General features: G+C 52.3%; 7 protein-coding genes across 7 annotated transcripts; 3 read left to right on the top strand and 4 right to left on the bottom strand.

Moving 5' to 3' along the window:
* Positions 1–530: 530 nt before the first annotated feature.
* Positions 531–3215, bottom strand: N7468_007789 (cell differentiation and development protein Fsr1; the record flags this gene model as incomplete). The annotated part of the gene is made up of 4 exons (XM_058477085.1): positions 531–790; positions 860–2704; positions 2766–3041; positions 3104–3215. 4 exons carry the CDS (start codon positions 3213–3215, stop codon positions 531–533), a joined length of 2493 nt encoding a protein of 830 aa, XP_058327430.1.
* A 1042-nt stretch (positions 3216–4257) lies between these two features.
* Positions 4258–6853, bottom strand: rad14 (DNA repair protein RAD14; the record flags this gene model as incomplete). Its single annotated transcript, XM_058477084.1, has 5 exons — positions 4258–4673; positions 4727–5333; positions 5398–5686; positions 5730–6105; positions 6172–6853. 5 exons carry the CDS (start codon positions 6851–6853, stop codon positions 4258–4260), a joined length of 2370 nt encoding a protein of 789 aa, XP_058327429.1.
* Positions 6854–8224: 1371 nt separating this feature from the next.
* Positions 8225–9920, top strand: N7468_007787 (MFS transporter; the record flags this gene model as incomplete). Its single annotated transcript, XM_058477083.1, has 3 exons — positions 8225–8466; positions 8523–8894; positions 8957–9920. 3 exons carry the CDS (start codon positions 8225–8227, stop codon positions 9918–9920), a joined length of 1578 nt encoding a protein of 525 aa, XP_058327428.1.
* A 187-nt stretch (positions 9921–10107) lies between these two features.
* On the bottom strand, positions 10108–11517 carry N7468_007786 (uncharacterized protein; the record flags this gene model as incomplete). The annotated part of the gene is made up of 6 exons (XM_058477082.1): positions 10108–10707; positions 10781–10931; positions 10988–11004; positions 11072–11125; positions 11190–11249; positions 11335–11517. 6 exons carry the CDS (start codon positions 11515–11517, stop codon positions 10108–10110), a joined length of 1065 nt encoding a protein of 354 aa, XP_058327427.1.
* An 851-nt stretch (positions 11518–12368) lies between these two features.
* On the top strand, positions 12369–14043 carry N7468_007785 (cytosine permease; the record flags this gene model as incomplete). Its single annotated transcript, XM_058477081.1, has 4 exons — positions 12369–12602; positions 12668–12884; positions 12940–13617; positions 13679–14043. 4 exons carry the CDS (start codon positions 12369–12371, stop codon positions 14041–14043), a joined length of 1494 nt encoding a protein of 497 aa, XP_058327426.1.
* An 816-nt stretch (positions 14044–14859) lies between these two features.
* Positions 14860–16572, bottom strand: N7468_007784 (Amino acid/polyamine transporter I; the record flags this gene model as incomplete). The annotated part of the gene is made up of 2 exons (XM_058477080.1): positions 14860–14885; positions 14937–16572. 2 exons carry the CDS (start codon positions 16570–16572, stop codon positions 14860–14862), a joined length of 1662 nt encoding a protein of 553 aa, XP_058327425.1.
* Positions 16573–17004: 432 nt separating this feature from the next.
* Positions 17005–18404, top strand: N7468_007783 (Pyridoxal phosphate-dependent transferase major region subdomain 1; the record flags this gene model as incomplete). The annotated part of the gene is made up of 3 exons (XM_058477079.1): positions 17005–17098; positions 17180–17449; positions 17497–18404. The coding sequence occupies 3 exons, from the start codon at positions 17005–17007 to the stop codon at positions 18402–18404; spliced, it is 1272 nt and encodes a 423-aa protein (XP_058327424.1).
* Between the last annotated feature and the right edge of the window lie 112 nt (positions 18405–18516).

Here is an 18516-nt window from a genome sequence, read left to right as displayed (position 1 = left end):
TATCAAACTCATTGTAATACACAGAAGGATCTCCTCAAGATCGGCCGCTTGGGTCAAATACAAGCAAGAGACCGAAGCCAACCGGCAAATCAAAAACAGAGGGCCTGCCTCAGATGAGTGTGCAATAATGATAGAGGCAAAGCAGAGAAATGCTGCCAATGACCGCCCAGGCCGTATTGGCTCCAATATGTGAAGAGGATTTGGGGAGCGGAAGTCTGAACGATCGAAATAGGGAATAGGATGAGGGAAAACATGAACATGATCAGAAATATACGCCTGGGAATCGTTGCGAACAAGACATGTATTATCAGCGTGAGGCTCAAAATTACACATGTGAAAGAAGAGTGTGCCAGATGTGAGAGGGCTTGGAGACACCATTGCAAATGCTCAAAAACCGATCCGACTAATTGCTCATCCCCTGGACGGGACCATATGACGCAAGAAGACCGAAGAAATACACATGGAGTAGAAGTCAATTCGAGAAAAGAAGGGGGAAGAAATCATACAAAGCGGTCGTCTCGTCATTTGGTTCATCGCGAGAAAACTTTGACCACGCCATCCCCGCCACCACTGACGACCCAGCGTCCGTCACGGCTCCAGACAACAGCACAGACACCCTCCCCGCGCATCAACCGATGGCTGGTCAGCTCTTGCGTGCAACTGCGCTTCTCGAGGTTCCAGAATCGTAGACTTGCATCATGCCCGGCTGAGACGAGCTCTCGACCGTCAGGGGACAACGATAACGAGGCAATCGCAGCCGGATGGGCAAGCATCGTATAGGTACATTGGCCTGTGCGGGGAAGATATTAGAATTCTGTTTAAGGAGGGAGATACGGTCAGATAAGAGAATTTCACTCACCGCTATTGGCATCAAAGAAACGGATGTATCGATCTTCGTAGCCACTGATGATAACACCTTCTACGCTACTGGATCCAGTGGCGCCGTGGACAACTTCCTCGTCTTCCATCGTACGGCTGGGGTCCAAATGAGCGGACCCGTCAAATCCCATCGTAGTGGCAACTACTGAGTTCACACCTGTCGATGGAGTCCCATCATAAGTTTCGAGGCTGGCCATTCCAACGATCTCTTCGCCAGTCCGTGTGTCATAGACAAGAATCGAGGCATCCGAGTAGGAGACCACAAAGTTAACACCAGCCAAAGACAGGGGACTGATGCATGTCGGAGAAGGAGAATCTGTGCGCACAATGTGATGAACGAGGGTGTAATGGAAAGGTGTACTCGTGGCAACGCTAGGCTGCGGCGATGACGGGAAATTTGAGCCCGACGAGATCGAGTTTGCGCGGCGACTGCCACCTTGGCGTCGCGATCCAGCTTGGGGAGCCGAGACCAGTGGCGGGGGGCTAATCGCCCAGATCAAAATGCGGCCATCTGCAGCGCCGGAGGCCAACAGGATACGATCCGCGCCACCAAAGGAACTAGAAGAGTCGCCGAAAACAGAGCCAGCCGTCCCCGGAAGCACACAGAGCCCCCATACTGCATCCGTATGACCATCCAAAGTTGCCTTGGGGTCAACTCTCCCTCGCTCCCATACCTTCACAGTGGCATCCTGCCCGCCCGAGAACACCCAGCCATCGCCTAATACACGACCCCCATTGGAGATATTTTGCGATGGTGAACAGGCGGCTAAAGAAGTCACAGCACCCACATGACCCCGGTGGGTAAAATAGGTCGTGATATCTAAATCATTGCTTGAGCTGGGTCCATGTGCTCCAAATGTACCGTAAGTTGCCGGGATGATCCATCTTTTAATTGTGCCATCGTCACTGCAAGTGCAGATTTCCGGCTCGGAGGGACTACCACCACCAGTAAAGATCACAGATCGGATGACATCTAAATGTCCACGCAGGGCAAATCGGACCTTGAAATTGGTATCCTGTTGGGTATGCCTGGTGGCAGCCTCACGAGATTCTGTCCCACCTTCACTTTTGCGCCGAGATCCTGAGCTCTTCCGACGATGAGAAAGGGATCCACCACGTGCGGATGGTTTTGTTCCAGCGAAGTTCGCATTGGGAAAGGCATCGGTGTCGGGGCGATGCGATGGCATCGGCTCGCTAGGGGTCTCTTGCTCGGCGGGTTCATCGAAATTCCAGCCATCCATGTCCTCTGCCGGCTCGTTTTTGGGCCTCTGCGATTCTGCCTCATCTTGAGGAGGAGCCTGAGGACCTGAGCTCTCATATCCTGATTGTGTATCTCCTAACCCTCGCTCATCGCCAACGTCGTTCTCATATATTTGCTTGCGACTATCAATTGCAGTGACAGGTGTCTGCTGCGGCTCGGGCTGCCGCCGCTCGGCGGCATCGCGAGGGGCAGGGACATGGCTGTATTGGTTATTTTGAGAGCGGGCGAGGGAAGTATTCTCGGTGTATTGGGAGTTCATGGATTGGTGGTTGGGAAGAGCCACGTCTCGTGTCATCAATTGGTTTGCTTTCTGTCTCTGTGGAAGGTATGCTGCTTCATCCATATTCTGCTGCGACAGCTGTTGTTGGTTCATGTATAGATGGTTGGAGAGATCCGGGTCGTTTAGATCGGGAGCTGGATGGGATGTAGGAATGACATGGTAGGCTATCTCCTGTGCGCATTTGGATAAGTACACTCGCGATTTTTCCCGTTCGTCTTCCTGCCGGAATTCACTGGGTTCAAGGTCTTCAGGGTTCGCATTTGGGTCTGTGCTTGATCGTTGCGCTAGAGATTAGGCTGTGTCAGTAAGTCCGATCAGAGAGGGGGCATTGAAAGAGGAGCATACCTTTGATGAAGTTCAAGCTCTCACGCGCCACATCCTTCGGGCTGGGACCTTCAGGTTTCTCATCTTTGCTGGCAGCTTTGGACTTCTCTCGCTCTTTCTTCAACGCTGTCTCCATCAGCCGCACGTGTTTACCAAGCGACTCGTGGAGGCGTCTGCTAGTTCGTAGTTCTCCCTCAAGTCGACCAATACGGGATTTCATCTCGGCGCGTTCAATCTCCCAAGCATTTCGATCGCGCTCGTGCCGGTGCCATTCTGTTTGAAGGAAACGCATCACACCTAGATTTCTAAAGTCAGCCTCGGAGGCCATGGGCCGTTTTCTGGGATATTTTTTTTTTTACCTTGAAGCGTATATTCGGTTCCTTGGGGGTGTCCGCCGTTTGAGGGCCCGTCCCCCATGGCCACAGGCATTCCTCCCATACCAGCCATGGCCGATTGGGATTGCCAGGCCATGAACAGCTAAGAGCAATGTCAGTCAAAGCTCCGGAGTCGGTTCAAAGGAGTCGGTTCGAAGGCGCGCGACTATGAGCGAGGATCACGGCGTTCAAGTTCCCCAAGTGACCAAGTGACGGGGAAGGTGGAGCTTCTGTTTTCTCTCCTGACCGGTATTCCACTTGCGAGCAAGTGTCACGGAAATCCCGACAATGACAGGGGGAACCACGTTCCACGCCGTGCCGGCAGGGATATTTGCAGGGGGAGCGAAGGGCAAGCTAAGAGGAAATAAGATCAATGTCCTGCAGGAGGGTTCAAGGCGATTGGTTTGTTATGGGGGAGTTCTGGCTTTTCGGGGGCCAGGACCAGTGACTGCTCACCGCCTGCCGTTATTGGCTCCCATGCGGGAATAGCTGGGGTACAAACTACGGAGTGAGCAATGGAATATTCCTATTTTGTGGCCGAGGGGAGTCCATGATTTGGTGTATTTAGAAGGGTGCTATTCGAAAAGTTTATCGGACTTCTTATTAATATGTTGTCTGTGGCTTTTTGCTTCCATCGTCTACGAGGACTTCTAATCGCACTGCTAGTACCTCCGAAGCTGGGTATATATGTAACGCGGAGGGTCCACAGCAAGTAGGAAAACCGAACTTCGAAAAATGGCAAACTTGAGCTGTCAGCGTAATATGTGGAATGATGAAGATAGGACCTTTGGTCTTGAAATGCACAAATTGATACCGTGTATATCGTAGCCTTTAAAATACTCCTAGTGTACGGGCCATAGTACGACTAGGACGGGATCAAATCCAATCTCGAGAGCAACATTCTAAGGCATCCCAAGATTAGATTGGAAGTCTTTAGAAAGATCATTGACTTACGTACTAGTGCTTTCACTAGCAGGTAGGTATCATTGTAAGTTGGCCAGGTTGTGCAGAATATACGAGTGGGCTCAATCGTGATCTCATGAATTAATTACTATAATAAGTCTCCGCATGGTGGCTGCTGGAGGTGATCGCCCCGCCTGGCTATCTCAGGAGAGACGGTCTACTAGAACTGAAAGGCCTTATATCTCTAGTTCTTCGACTTCCATCCCGCAACCGACACACGTTTTGATCGGCATCCCAGTCTCTGGATTATCGATCGGCCGTCCCCATTCATGGATGTGCTTGCGGTTGGTACTGAGGTCATCTCCAAAGTCACCTCCGGAGGCCCCTTGTCGATTTCGGCGGTAAGCCTCTACTCGCGTGCGCTTCTTTAAGTCCTGTAATTTGCTTTTGAACTTGACCTCCCGCCGTCTCTTCTTGTCACCCTCACGGCGTTCGAACTCGGCGTCAAGCGCTTCAGCAGAGCCCCATTTCTTATCGGAGAAGGCATACTCCTCCACTTGGAAGCGAAGATATAGCATCATGTTATTCCAGGTCGACTTGTGTGGATTGGGACGTTCGAGGCGGGGGAGAAGCTCCTCATCGCGCAGCTCGGCTGGTTATAGAATTAGTCACGAAACATTTCAACTAGTATAGAGGGTTGCTCACGGTCAGTCAGAAGATAGTCGTCCTTTACCTCCGTTTTGGTTAGGAGACTGTACTTCTCCGGGAACTTCTCCTTGCATGCGTGGCATATACAGCAACGAAGCATCTCTTCCCACTTCCAGTCAATCTCCAGACTACCACACTCTCGACACGTCTTTTGTGTGCTCTTGTCATCAAGAACGCTTAAACCGGGTTCGAAGGGTCCTTGTTTATTCCGTTGCAGGGACTGTAGTAGCTGATGACGCTCCCATTCCTTCTGGGTCATGTTAGCTGGCTTTTGTGCCTCCTTCTCCTCGGACTGATGGAGGGCTTTATTGAAAGGATCATCCTCCTGTGTTAGGAAGCCACCCTTGGTATCGGTCATTTTGCTGAAGTCATAGTCGACATAGCGCGTGAAATTTCGGGCAGGCTTGATATTGTCGAGAGGACGATCGGAGCCCGTGCCTGCGCGCGCGTCTCGCATCGACGCTGGGTTGGGGCTTGTCATTGTGTTGAATGTTCGTTTGACTCCTTGGGCGGGCTGCGCGCTAGGCTGTGCGCTGCTTTTTTGTTGGGCGAGCTCAGTCTCCCGTTGTTGTCGGAGTGCCTTGGCTCTGATTCGATTTTCTTCCTAGTCGCAGAAAGGACTAGGTAAGATATATGTCACAGAATTGGGAGAGGGAATCTTGATTTACAATTTTTCGTTTCTGTTCTGGCGTTATAGGACCGCGGGGGAGTTGACGTGGTCCGGCGCCGGGCCGCGGTGGAGTCGAAGGTGCTTCAGGCATTTTTGGAAAGCAGGCAACCTTAGCCTGCAGCGCCCAAAGTGTCTGAATGAAGGAGGCGAAGGGGGAGTGGGAGATAAAGTACTCGTGGGCGGAAGATTTGGGAGATTTCGAGATCCAGTCGGGCGAGTTGCAAGATCTCTCACATGTCGCGATACGCGGAATCACGTGATGATAACGCACGTCATTGGACGCGGTTCTATAGGTCCTCGTCGCGTTCCAGCCCATATAAGACTTCGCACACCCCTCCCACTGGAATATCCATGACTGCATCTGTGCTCTCACTCCAGATCTCCGCCCAATTGACTTTGCGGTTCTGAGGACCCATGATTTGGAATGATGTCGCGCCCGGTTTCATCTTGGTCGCTCCGCCTGGGCGGCGCCGCGCTTTCCCATCTATCACCGCAACATTAGCTACCTCATCCACGATGTTTTCAATACTGCTCATGGGCAGAGTAAGATATCCCGTGTTGTACGACGCAAGCGCCACGTAAATATAGATGATGGACATCACAAGCCATGAGGGAATGGCCAAGGACCACCAGCGATTGGGATAGTAGTAGATCCCCAATTGATGAAGAAATGGCGACGGGAGGTAGGACCAGAGCAGATAGATCACTAAAAGTATCAGCATTGGGTCGCGGAATAGAGGCGGCGTCCAGTCGGGCCCGAGCGGGCACTCACAGAATGCCAGCGATGACGCCAGGTAAAGGACGAAGCCGTAATATTCATAGGTTGGCACTTTGGGGCTGGCGCGCGGGACGGTGGTCGCCCGTCGGGCGGACTTGGCGACGGCGGCTTCGGTGTCGTTGGGCGTCTCTACATCAGAGCTATCTGGAGTGGTCGGCCGGGATGTGTTGGTCGAGAAAGGGGGTCGAAGCAAAGAGGTCAGCGAGGGCGAGGGGGGCAATGGCGTCGGTGGGCGGTTGTAGAATGGAGGCGCGAAGGCGTTGGGGCCATGGAGCGAGCCGGAGGACTGGCGAAAAGGATGGTTTCGATCAATTTGGTCGGGGGAATCGTCAGATTCCGAATCGGTCAGGGACTGAGGGTCGAGGGAGTAATGGGACTGGAAGTCGGCGTCGTCTTCCACTTCGATCTCCTCGTAGCCAGGGGAAGTGACACTGTCGTCGGTGTAGCTTGCGTGTGTCTCGGTCGGCGACACTAGCTCGTCGAGCAAGGGAGGGAAAGGCTGTTTGGATTCAAAGGGCTCAAAGGGGCCCGACTTATGCCTTGAGTCCTCCATGGCGCGCTTGAAGGAGGCGGTGTTCGTTTGAGGGTTCGGTGGGGAGAGTCGGGGCGGGTTTCTGCCGGCCGCTGACTGTATACTTACCCCGGTGCGGACAGGAAAGAATAGACTAGGAGACATGATTGATAATTGCCTTTTTGCGATCTGTCTTTACAATTTCTTCTTTTAAAAACAACGATCGCAGTCTTTTGAGTCGAATCGATATCCTTGGCACGGAGCACTTGTGTTATATACACCACGGCAATGATCGCGAAACCACGAAGCTCTACATGTGTTTCTTAAGGTTGGGATGTCTACAGAGTAGAAAGAGGATCGATATTTTTTTTAAGCATCAACTTCGCAGCTAGTCTGACCCAGATTCCTCACAGACCACATTATGTTGAGTACCCCATTCTCCATGCGGGATTGAATTATCTGAGTGCCTTACGTACTTATCTGGACGAAACAAACCCAAGGCCTGGAGACAGCAGAACAAGTCAGCGGGGCACCTCCCCGGGTCAACCCATTCTGTCCACCGTGGAGAGAACCACGCCGCGATCTCCACCAGCGACCGTCCCAACAAAGACAGCGCTCTTCACTTGGCGTCATGTGTTCGACTGCACGGCACCGCCGCAAACGCTGCAGGGTCAAATGTCGAGTCTCTGGATGATAAAGAACAGATGCAACCTGGGCAGTCGAGAGTCCCCAATGCTCTCCGCTTTATTGAAGAACCGCATACTACAAATGGGATCAATTCTCTCCACGCAATGAAGTGGCTTATAAATATCTTTTTCTCAACATCTAGAGTTCAGCTGCAACTAACCCCATTCCGACCGCGCAGAGACTGCCGGCTTCTCGCCGAGGTGGGCCAATCGGCACACTCGGCATTCTCATGTTGCAGTCCAGAATCTTTTCGAGGGTTTGGGGTTTCGAGGCCTTGAATCCTTTGCCCGGCCTCGAAGGCCCCCAGAGATTGATTTCTTTTTGGTAGCCCAAAATAGGTCCATGCTCTATCACAAGTCGCGATCATCTCAGCCTTCAAAGCTGGGACGCCGTGGCTGCCAGCTCGGCCTACTCAAGTGGAGACTTCAGTCAGCTAAGCATTTTGGCCGCTGCGTGTGCTCGGCATGTCTACCGTTGAACTTTTTTGTTGGGTCCCACTCAACGGGAACCGATGTCGACCGCACTGACCAATAACAGCGTCATCTTAATCATCTGGATCAGTCCTAAAAATGCCCAGTTTACCCCATCCCTGGCACGGTTATGCACACCGTGGCATGGTATTGGTGTGGAGAAACCCAGTCTCTCCGTGGGAAAATGCGGATCAGCCGGGGGACCTGGCTGGCCGCATGGAGGTTTTCCATTCTCGCACACTTTCGGCATTCAAAAGGAAAAGATCAACTATATAAGCTTGCTCGTCCTTCCGCGTATCAGCTCGACGGTCGGTGGTGATATCCACCTACGAAGCCTTTGCTGTGATTGTGAGGGTCTGTCTTTGTAATGGCTTCCGAAATGTCTTCCCAAGAACGGCAAGACGAGGTTCAAGGGACAGAAAAGACGCAGGAGTCCTTTGCCGAGTCTTCGCCACTGGTGCTGTCTGACGAACAGGCCCTTGCCAAAGCCCGGGAGTCTCCCCACGAGGCACTCCCAATCCTGATCACCTATGGTTTTAACGACCGAGACAACCCCAGGAATTGGCCCAAGGCTCGCAAATGGTATATTACTTGCTTTGTCAGCTTGCTGAACGTGGTCACGTAAGTCTTCGATTCAGGAGCTTGAGAGCATTCCCAGCTAACTGACCGAATTATAGAACATGGTGTGCTGGTGGAATCTCCTCTGGCGCGACGGGTATCCAGCATGAATTTGGCGTGAGTGGCGAGGTCACCACTCTCTGCCTATCCCTCTATGTTCTGGGCTATGCGATCGGTCCTGTGCTCCTCGCGCCTCTATCGGAATATTTTGGTCGACAGCCAGTCTACGTCGTTTCGTGGTTTCTGCTTTTCATTTTCCAGCTGCCTCTTGCATTGGCGCCCAACATTGGCACCATTCTGGTTTGCCGGTTCATCGCGGGTTGCGCAGGTGGTGCACCTCTCACCAACACCGGTGGCAGCATCAGTGATTTGTGGGATAGAAACGACAGCGGTGGGCCCATGGCTGTATACGGACTGAGTAGTACCTTTGGGTATGGTTAACCCCCCGGGGCGGATCGTCGAACTGCTCTTATATTGACTTCATTCTGCCTAGACCCCCCATGGCTCTCGTTGTCACCGGATATATTGGCCTCAATCTCGGATGGAGGTGGATTTTCTGGGTTCTCATGGCTATCACTGGCGGCGTCTGGGTGCTCCTAGTCCTCACCATCCCCGAAACACGACACAGTATCATCTTGCAACGGAAGACCCAGCGCGTGTGCAAGGCGATGAAGAAGGAGAACCTAGCCTCGGCTGCATCGACGACAGACATTCATGCCAGCGAGCGGAAGGGGCTGCACGAGCTGTTTGCCATCACCCTCACTCGGCCCGTTCGCTTTTTATTCTCAGAGCCCATCACCACATTTTCTGCCATCTACAACGGGTTCTTGTACGGGCTGGTCTATCTGTTCAACGAAGCGATTCCATTGGTCTTCGGGCCACCGAAAGGCCATGACTTTAACGGGGGTGAACAGGGGCTCGCATTCTTGGGGATGGCGATCGGCCCCCTGATCGCCTTCTGTTTTTACCCGCTTCAAGAACGGTACTATCTGCGGCGTGTTGCCGAAAACCAAGGCAAAGGAGTCCCAGAAGCACGCATGTGGATGGCCCGCGCCGGGGCGATTATGATCCCCGTTAGTCTGTTCTGGTTTGGATGGACCAGTTACAAGTCCGTACATTGGGTGGTTCCGATTATAGCTTCATCTCTCTTCGGGGCAGGAATTTACATCATCATTCTGAGTATTCTCAACTACGTCGTGGACAGCTACCAGACATACTCAGCCTCGGCCCTCGCCGGCGTCATCTTGGTCCGCAACGTGGTGGGAGCGGGGTTTCCCTTGTTCGCAACCCAGATGTACCAAACGCTGGATTACGAATGGGCATCCAGTCTGCTCGCATTCATTTCCATCCTGTTGGTCCCGATTCCATTCATCTTCTTCTACAAGGGCAGGGCTATTCGCCTGCGAAGCCCATGGGCGCGCGAGCACTTTGAACAGAACGAAGACAACCCTCATTAAAGAAGGTCCCAAGGTGAATGCGCAATGCCCCTAAGGAAGTCGAGCGCTCTATAAAATAAGGACGATTGCAGAATCTATCAACCAAGGATGAGAAAAAAAAAGAATATATCAGTATATTGGTGGTTACCATATTGCATTTCGTCCCATCCGGTTTCAACTAGGCAATACTACTGCCAATTCCCGTCTTTCATTTTGTGATGTAGGTCGCTGCAAATCGGGATTGTAGATGCTCTGCAGCTGTAGCCCGATGATCGTCTAGGGAAACCGCGCCACCGCCATATCCAACCGACGAACCTCGAACCTGGGACTGTTCCTTTCTATGCGCTGCGACCACTGCGCTAGGGACCGTTGTAAGCTCGGTGCTTCCGACGGGCTGGCAGAAAAAGGCAATACTATATCGATCTTGACGGTCATTCGCGCCCTCTCTTTGGGCTTCATGGGGGAAGACCACCCGGTGGATCGTTGACTTGAGCAATCCATCCGTCCAATAACTCAGCATATCGCCGATGTTTACCAGGATTGGCGGGAACGGATAGTCGGTTGGCGTGTCGGGGTAGACTGGCACGGGCGCCCATTCAGACTCCGGCGCCGTTTTGATCTCTAGCCCCGGCTGGCCCGGACGTTGGAACAATAATGTGATGCTCCCATAGTCCGAATGGGCCCCTGCCCGGATATCTTTACCCGATCTGTACGACGTGATGCTGGCGGGATAGTATAGAAGTCTCAAGGAATTCCCCGTCGCACCATGCGATGGATCGTGACGGGAAGTGAAGTAGTCACCAGGGATCTGAACCGAAATTGTAAGCTTATCTGGTGCTAAGAAGATGGGTAGGGGGGATTTTGGGACCAGAAGCCTTTACCTCGAGGCCGTGAGCAAGGAATTGGAGAATCTGGCTGCAGGTTTGATTGCAAAGTTCCGTAAAGCGGGCGATTGTTCGCTCATGTGCAGCCGTACAAGAGGGCAGCGGTTGTTGAAGCGTGCCATTCTCGAGTTCCCCGATATTGAGGGCTCTGGTGTGTCATTGAAGTTAAGACCCTCGTACGCTGGCAGTCGAAAGGCAGCTTACTCTTTGAAATCTCCTTTCTGCAGAGGTTCCATCAACACCGGACGGTTCAAGGTCAATACAGGGGTATATTCTTCAATAGCATACCTCATGATGCTCTGGATCGAGCGTCTCTACATGCATGCCCACCCAGCCTCGGTTCTACGGCAGAAAGAGAGTCAGAAAGTACTGGCATTTTCATAGCCTGGGAATTGTTTGAACGGACATTTGCGCCTCTTCGGAACGGCAGCTTTTCGGCGGTAGATAGACCGAAGAATTCCTCTGACTGCAATAAACCAGCGCAAGCGAATCATTAATATATGTAAACTCCAAAGAAAAAGCAGGAGCAAACAGCGGATCAAGCAACATACGATAGCAAACATCTGATCTATATCGCTGCCTGAAAAGGCACAAGTCCGGCTATCGACGTAGAGAAACCCGTACTTCACTGCTGCATCAAGCAAAGCTTTCCCACTACCTACCCCGTCCGGATGGGAGAGATCAATCATCGGAAGATCCACTTGGCCGGTGGTATTCGGAACATTGTGCGCCATGCTAGCGGTAGTTGGGATCTTTGCCTTTAGAACTGATGACAGGGCCAAACGAGAGAATGAGTGATGTCCCCGTGGCGGAAAATAAGGAAAAGCAGCTCTCGCACCGTACGACCGTGAGGCCAATCGAGGGGCCGATAACTTTGATAACTTTGATACACAACGGCGTCACGAGACCCGTTGTATAATTTTAGTAGGTTATGGAATCCCTCTATCTCTCTTCTCGCCGGAAACTTCCGATATCAGAAGGCAACTATGTTATCTACTCAATTGGACCCCGCATAACTACAAAGAGCCCCAGGAAGCGTCGACTGCCCTGATGGACGCACCAGATGTTCAACTCGGCCGCTGCCGTACCCATCGTGGCCGGACTTTTTCTATCTCCCCCGCCTTTTCGTGCGCCTCCGACTACCCAATGCGAACACGCCCTGTGGGGCAACTCGGCTGGACCACGCGGTTTGGGTGACGGTGAAGGAGGTATATCCTAGGCGCATTGATGTCGAGCAGCAGGGGTTGCGATAATGTATGAAGGATTCAAAACTCATGGAGCAGTCGATTATTGTGGGGTGTCCCACGTACTCCTCGCATTTCTCCAAGTATGCCATGAATCTGATCGACACCGCATTCGTCTGAATTGGATCCACCAGACACAAGTATCGTGGACCATAGTCATTATGAGAATGATTCTCGTAAGAGGGTTGAAATAGGGTTCCACGGAGAACAAGTGGATCGGAGAGCTCAACCTTGGAAGTGATCGCGACCGCTACATAACTATGGGGAGCAAGCCGCGTACGCTCAAGAGCCCATGCGGGGAACTCAACATTTGAGGTCCTTTTTCCATTCCAAGCTCGATCATGATGAGCGACCCGAAAGACCATGATATTGAAAAGCAAGTGGGAGCCAGCGACCCACCCCCCGTGGCCGAGGATGAGGGTAGCGCGGTGCCGGCAACAAGCTTTAAACTCGGCGATTCTGTCTATGCGAGGCTCCTGCGATTGGGGGGTCTGTTGAAGGTTGAACAAAGAGGAATCGAACGCGTGCCAGATGACGAGCGGACGGATACCTCGTACTGGAATATAGCGTCCATGGTATATCTTGCCCCCATATTCTGGTGTGACCGTCCAGAACCCTCTAATTCGAGTCTGAACCCCAGTGGCTGGCTGCCAATATGGTCGTCCCATCTTTTACGATTGGTGTGCTGGGTAATCCGTTGTTCCAGATGGGCTTTGTCGACAGCGTCTTGGTGATCGTGTTTTTCAACTTCCTCGGGGTATTGACTGTCTGCTTCTTCTCGACGTTTGGGGCTGCATTTGGACTGCGGCAGATGGTGTTGTCCAGATACTGGTTCGGCTGGTGGGGAGTGAAGCTGAGTATGATCCGATCTGCCTGATTCCAAGGAGCTTCAATCCTGACGGTCTGACATAGTCGCCCTGTTCAATTTTCTGGCGTGCATCGGCTGGGCAGCGGCCAACATCATCGTCGGCGCCCAACTCCTCAATGCCGTCAACCCCAACGTCCCCGGATACGCCGGTATCTTGATTATTGCGTTTTGCACTCTCCTGGTAGTGTTCTTCGGCTATCAAGTCATCCACGCCTACGAATATTGGAGCTGGATCCCAACATTCGTGGTTTTCTTGGTGGTGATTGGTGTCCTTGCCCGCTCTGGAGATTTTGTGAACCTGCCCATGAGATCGGGCCAGGTAGAGCTCGGGGCGGTTCTGTCTTATGGCTCGACTGTCTTTGGCTTTGGCACGGGGTACACCAGCTTTGCCGCCGACTATACCGTTTACCAACCAAGTAACCGTCCTCGCCGCAATGTCTTCCTTGCAACCTGGCTGGGCATCTTCCCAACTCTGCTATTTACTCAGATCCTCGGCGCTGCGCTGATAACGGCGACGAGCATCAATGGAGGCCACAACGAGTACCAGCAAGGCTACACCGATGCAGGCATCGGCGGTCTCTTAGGCGCGCTGTTGTTCCCGCATGTCGGAACATTTGGGAAGTTCTGCGTTGTGATTTTGGCCCTTTCCATCGTGGCAAATAACTGCCCATATCTATTCCGTATCCCTCACCCTGATGGTCATGGGTCGATGGACACGGCGGGTTCCTCGCTTTCTTTGGACGGTGATCGCGACAGGACTATATATTGCGATTGCCATACCAGGCTACGCTCATTTCGAAAGTGTGCTGGAGAATTTCATGCATTTCATCGGCTACTGGCTTGCTATTTATGAAGGCGTCGCGATCACAGAGCATTTTGTGTTTCGGCGGGGATTCTCGGGATATCAACCAGAGGATTACGACTCGCAGGAAAACCTGCCGTTGGGGATTGCTGCCCTGCTCGCGTTCTGCTGTGGGGTTGCAGGAATGGTGGTGGGCATGAGCCAGTCGTGGTATGTAGGGCCCATCGCCAAATATGTTGGAACTCTGCCGGCTGGGGGAGACGTGGGGTTTGAATTGGGCTTTGCATTTGCCGCCTGCTCCTACCTCCCTCTGAGAAGCATGGAGATTAAGATAGCACGCCGGTGATCCGGCGTTCGCTTCCAAAAAAAAAATCATGATGAGTTCAGGGTTGGCGGTCATTAAATGTGCGATGAGAGGTTTTTATGAATATAGTGTAAGCCGCCTATTGAATATGGAAAGGGCCTCTGGCGAATTGTATAAAATGGGGTATGTAGCAGCTATACAGTGGACGGGGAGTGTAGGAGACAAATCTCAATAATCATCACTGCAGCTCTTGGCTTAAGCAAAATCGAAGCGATGTATGGTTATCAGAGAGTGTAGGATGCATTGTGTTAAGTTCATGATGGAGAGATCTCGAATCTAATGAAGACTCGTTGAGGTCGCTTTCAAGATTTCAAGAGTTCAGCTCAGCCTTCTCAGGTATCTGTCTCATACGGCCACACAGAGCGTGAACCGAGATTCTAGCGGACGTACAAAACTATGGTGGGATCTTGGTTTGCTAATGCATGAGCATAAATGCGTTATTTCTTACGAGGCAGAGACGGAACCGGACGGACCGGCGTCCAGCGCAAGGGTGCTTGTTGGCAGCAAGGTGAGGGAGAAGGGGCTTAACGAGCGGGGAGACCATTAAACCAACCATGGTTGACAAGCCACGGAGAGCCAAGACCTATCGGACCTGCCAACAACGCAAGAAAGAATAAAGGGTAACTCACTAATTAGCGTGAATGATTGATTATTCCATACGGTATCAAACTGGAAGAAAGAACTTTACGGAAACATGTCATTACTGAGCAGGCATTTCCCGGGAGAGCACTAGTGATAAATATGACTCGGACGAAGATCTAGACTCCTAAAAAGGGCTCATTCGCTCAAGGCATCGACCTAAGCAATCCAGAACCAGATCCTCTCTACATATGCACGTTAGCAGCTGCTCAGTTACACAACGTAGGAGAACTTACCAAGAAAATTTCGTGGTTTAGGTTCTTCCCAAACCGCTTCAAGCCGATCCGCCTCTTCCTTACCGGACCAAAGATCGAAGTCTTCAAGTTTAACAAGCTTGGTTCGCTTCACAAGCTTGTAGCCGAGGAACAGACAGAGAAAAATGGGAATGTCGATATACGGTGGAATGAAAGACTTGGCACTGAAATGGCCCGGGAAGAAAGCATCAAACCCGTTGAAGAAAGCAACCGTGGACGAAAATATGATAGCAAAGTAGGCCAAGTATGGTTGGAACGGGGATTTGAAAGGCAGTTGGGATCGCGGAATCCCATGGTACTTGAGTCCGCGGTAGAAGCGAATATACGTTACCGATATCGAGGTCCAGACGACTAGAGTACTGACAGAGCTCAGGTTACTGATCCAGAAGAAAACCTCCGCAGAGCTCGCCGACACATTGAGATAAACCAGCAGACTCAATGCAGCGGTAATCGCCACACAAGCATAAGGGACGCCGAATTTTTCATAGCGGAGTATCCGGGGTGCTTTTCCATCCAGAGCCGTTGCGTAGAGAACTCGTGTCGATGCGTAAAAGAACGAATTCCCGGCAGATACAGCAGAAGTCAGAATGACAGCATTGATGATGGAGGGTAGCACCTTGATTCCGCCGTTCTCGATGGCGATAACGAACGGGCTTGCCCCGGCACCAGAAGCACCTGAATTAATGGCATTGAGTAGGCGGCGATCTCGGGATGAAACACAAAGTCCCACTAGGAAAATGCTCCCGACGTAGAAAATGGCGATGCGCCAGAAAACACGGCGCACGGCTTTGGGGATGTTTCGACGGGGATTTTCTGTCTCTCCGGCAGCAACTACCACCATTTCACTACCACCGTAGCTGAACGTCGCTTGAATAAAGACCTTCCAGAAGGCCAAAAACCGGCCCAGGGAGCCCGTTTCCAGATAGACATTCATGGGGCCCGGGTGCTTCCAATAGCGAAATCCAATGCGGTCCCCCGCAGGATCTCCCCCCAGCGTGATAATGAACATCAGAATCATCAGCCCAACGATTGTTGTTAGCTTGATGGATCCAAGGAAGAACTCTAGCTCTCCATATATCCGCACCGGCAAGATATTAGTCACGAAGATGGTGATGTAGAGTATAGTGATCCAGACGGCCGAGGAGACCCCGTTAGGCCAATAGTCGATCACCAAGGCCGCGGCACTGATTTCGATTGGCACGCCTATTGAAAACTGATACCAGTAATTCCATCCTAGAGTGAAACCCAGAGCCTCGTCTACGAAGCGCGACGCATACACAGGGACTGCACCGGGAAGCGGTAGCCAAGTGGCCATCTCGCCCATACTGTTAATCACCGCATAGAGGTTGAATCCAGTAATGGCATAGGCGAGAACTGCAGAGAGAGGGCCGGCAAGGGACAGCACTTGACCTGCTCCCACAAAGAGTCCCGTCCCAATCGCCCCGGACAAAGCCAGGAACTGGACATGACGGGACTTGAGACGCCTTTGGAGATTCCCCACATTTTTGTTCTCGAATACTTCCTTATCCAGCTCCTCCCGAGGAAGGTGGCTCTGATCGGGATCAACCTTGAGTGCTTCCTCCAGTCCTTCTGCAGGGGCAACGGGCTGCACTGACATGATGGGCCAGCTTGACTTTACATGGTCGATTTGCGGGGGTGGAGGGGGGTTGTCATATAAGAAGGAACAGGAGGTAAGTGCACGGGGCCCCGATAAGCGCGAAAGGTAAACGGAGTAATGAAGTATCTGTGGGGTATAAAAAAGTAGGGGTTTAATTTATTTAACTCTGTGGAGATAAAGCGCGGCTTCTAGCGCCTCGATTTTCTTCCTAGGAAGGAAGATTTAGCGTCGGAACATGCCTGCTGACGCCCGCTGCTTATCGACTCCTTTGGTCTCCATATCTTGGCGACTGGAAGTACTGATCTGGTCAAGGCTCCACAAAAGTCGCATTCGGTGGTAGTATTTCCCCATATCGAAAGGTCCGTTCGGCGATAAAACATAGCGTTTATCGCCATCGCCATCTGCAACTCCCTGTAACACAACAGGCCAAATATGCCAACACGCTCACCGTGTGAGCCAACCCCACTGGGGCACGCGATGCGCGAACAGTTCTCTTTTGCTCCAGGATATCGAAATCTGAACCATGGTGAGTCAAAGCGTGTCCTCTCCAACCAGCGAGCCAATCTGTATATATCCCCAGATCACTGACCCGCATGACCCCTTCCAGGCTCTTTTGGAACCTCGCCGATCGCGATTCGCAACAAGGCGAATGAGCTACGAGACGAGTGCGAGGCAACTCCTTGCCCGTTTATCAAATATCGATTCCCCGAATTGTTGGATGCGTCGCGAGCAGCCATGAGTCGATTTCTCGGGGTCGCCGAGTCGACAGTGGTGTTTGTCCCCAATGCGACTACGGGAGTCAACACGGTGCTCCGGAATATGGTGTGGAGCAGCGATGGGAAAGACGAGATTCTACAACTCGATGTGATCTACGGGCGTGTGGCAAGACCACCGACTATATTTGCGAATTGAATCTGGATCAAGTCCGCGTCCGAACCATTGGCTTCGACTACCCGGTCGAAGAAGACGAATTTGTTTCGACATTCCGGCGAGCAATCGCAACCTCCCGAGCGGAGGGCTTTCGTCCACGAGTTGCGATTTTCGACACGATCTGCTCTAATCCAGGACTCCGGTTACCGTTTGAGGAATTGGCTGCAGTCTGTCGGTCGGAAAAGGTCTTAAGCCTGATTGATGGGGCACATGGGGTGGGTCAGATTGACTTGGACTTGACCTCGCTGGACCCGGATTTCTTTGTGAGCAATTGCCACAAGTGGTTGTTTACACCTCGAGGATGTGCCCTGTTCTACGTCCCCGAGCGAAACCAAGCCATGATGCGCAGCACTCTCCCAACAAGTCATGGGTTTGTCGGTCGCTTACCATCAGGGCCCGCCCCGAGCGCAACCACGGGGAAGTCTGAGTTTGTGACCAATTTTGAGTTTGTGGGAACCGCCGACAATAGCGCCTTCTTGACCGTTGCGGATGCGATTCGATGGCGACAGGAGGTTTGTGGGGGAGAGCGCAAGATCCGAGAGTACTGCACTGGCCTTGCACAGAGGGGAGGGCGAAGGGTGGCAGACATTCTGGGAACTCGGATTCTGGACAACATGTCTCACCGGTTATCGGACTGCTTCATGGTCAATATTGCTCTCCCGATCGCAAAGCCCACCACCGGGCGTGAGAGCCTCGTGAAGGGAAAGGACGGTGCCGACACCACCGTCACCGAGTGGATGCAGCAGAACATGATCCAGCGGTACCAGACGTTCATGCCAGTTTTTCCATTTCAGGGCTCCTGGTGGGTCCGCCTGAGCGGGCAAGTGTATCTCGAGGAGAGTGACTTTGAGTGGGCCGGCTGGACCTTGAAGGAACTGTGCGAGGAGTTGGCGCGAAGCTGAAAAAGAACGCAACAAGATAAGAGGCCTTTTGGGGTTGATCTTGCCCTCGAGCTGCTCCCGAGCTCCCCTCGAAACCCACTTGTTCCCCCATTCCTCCCCACTTTCACGCCTC

Source organism: Penicillium chermesinum (assembly GCF_028974085.1).
Source record: "Penicillium chermesinum strain IBT 19713 chromosome Unknown utg000006l:1.0-2335141.0:1.0-2336784.0, whole genome shotgun sequence".
NCBI classification, from domain to species: domain Eukaryota; kingdom Fungi; phylum Ascomycota; class Eurotiomycetes; order Eurotiales; family Aspergillaceae; genus Penicillium; species Penicillium chermesinum.
This window is presented reverse-complemented; position numbering and strand designations above follow the sequence as displayed.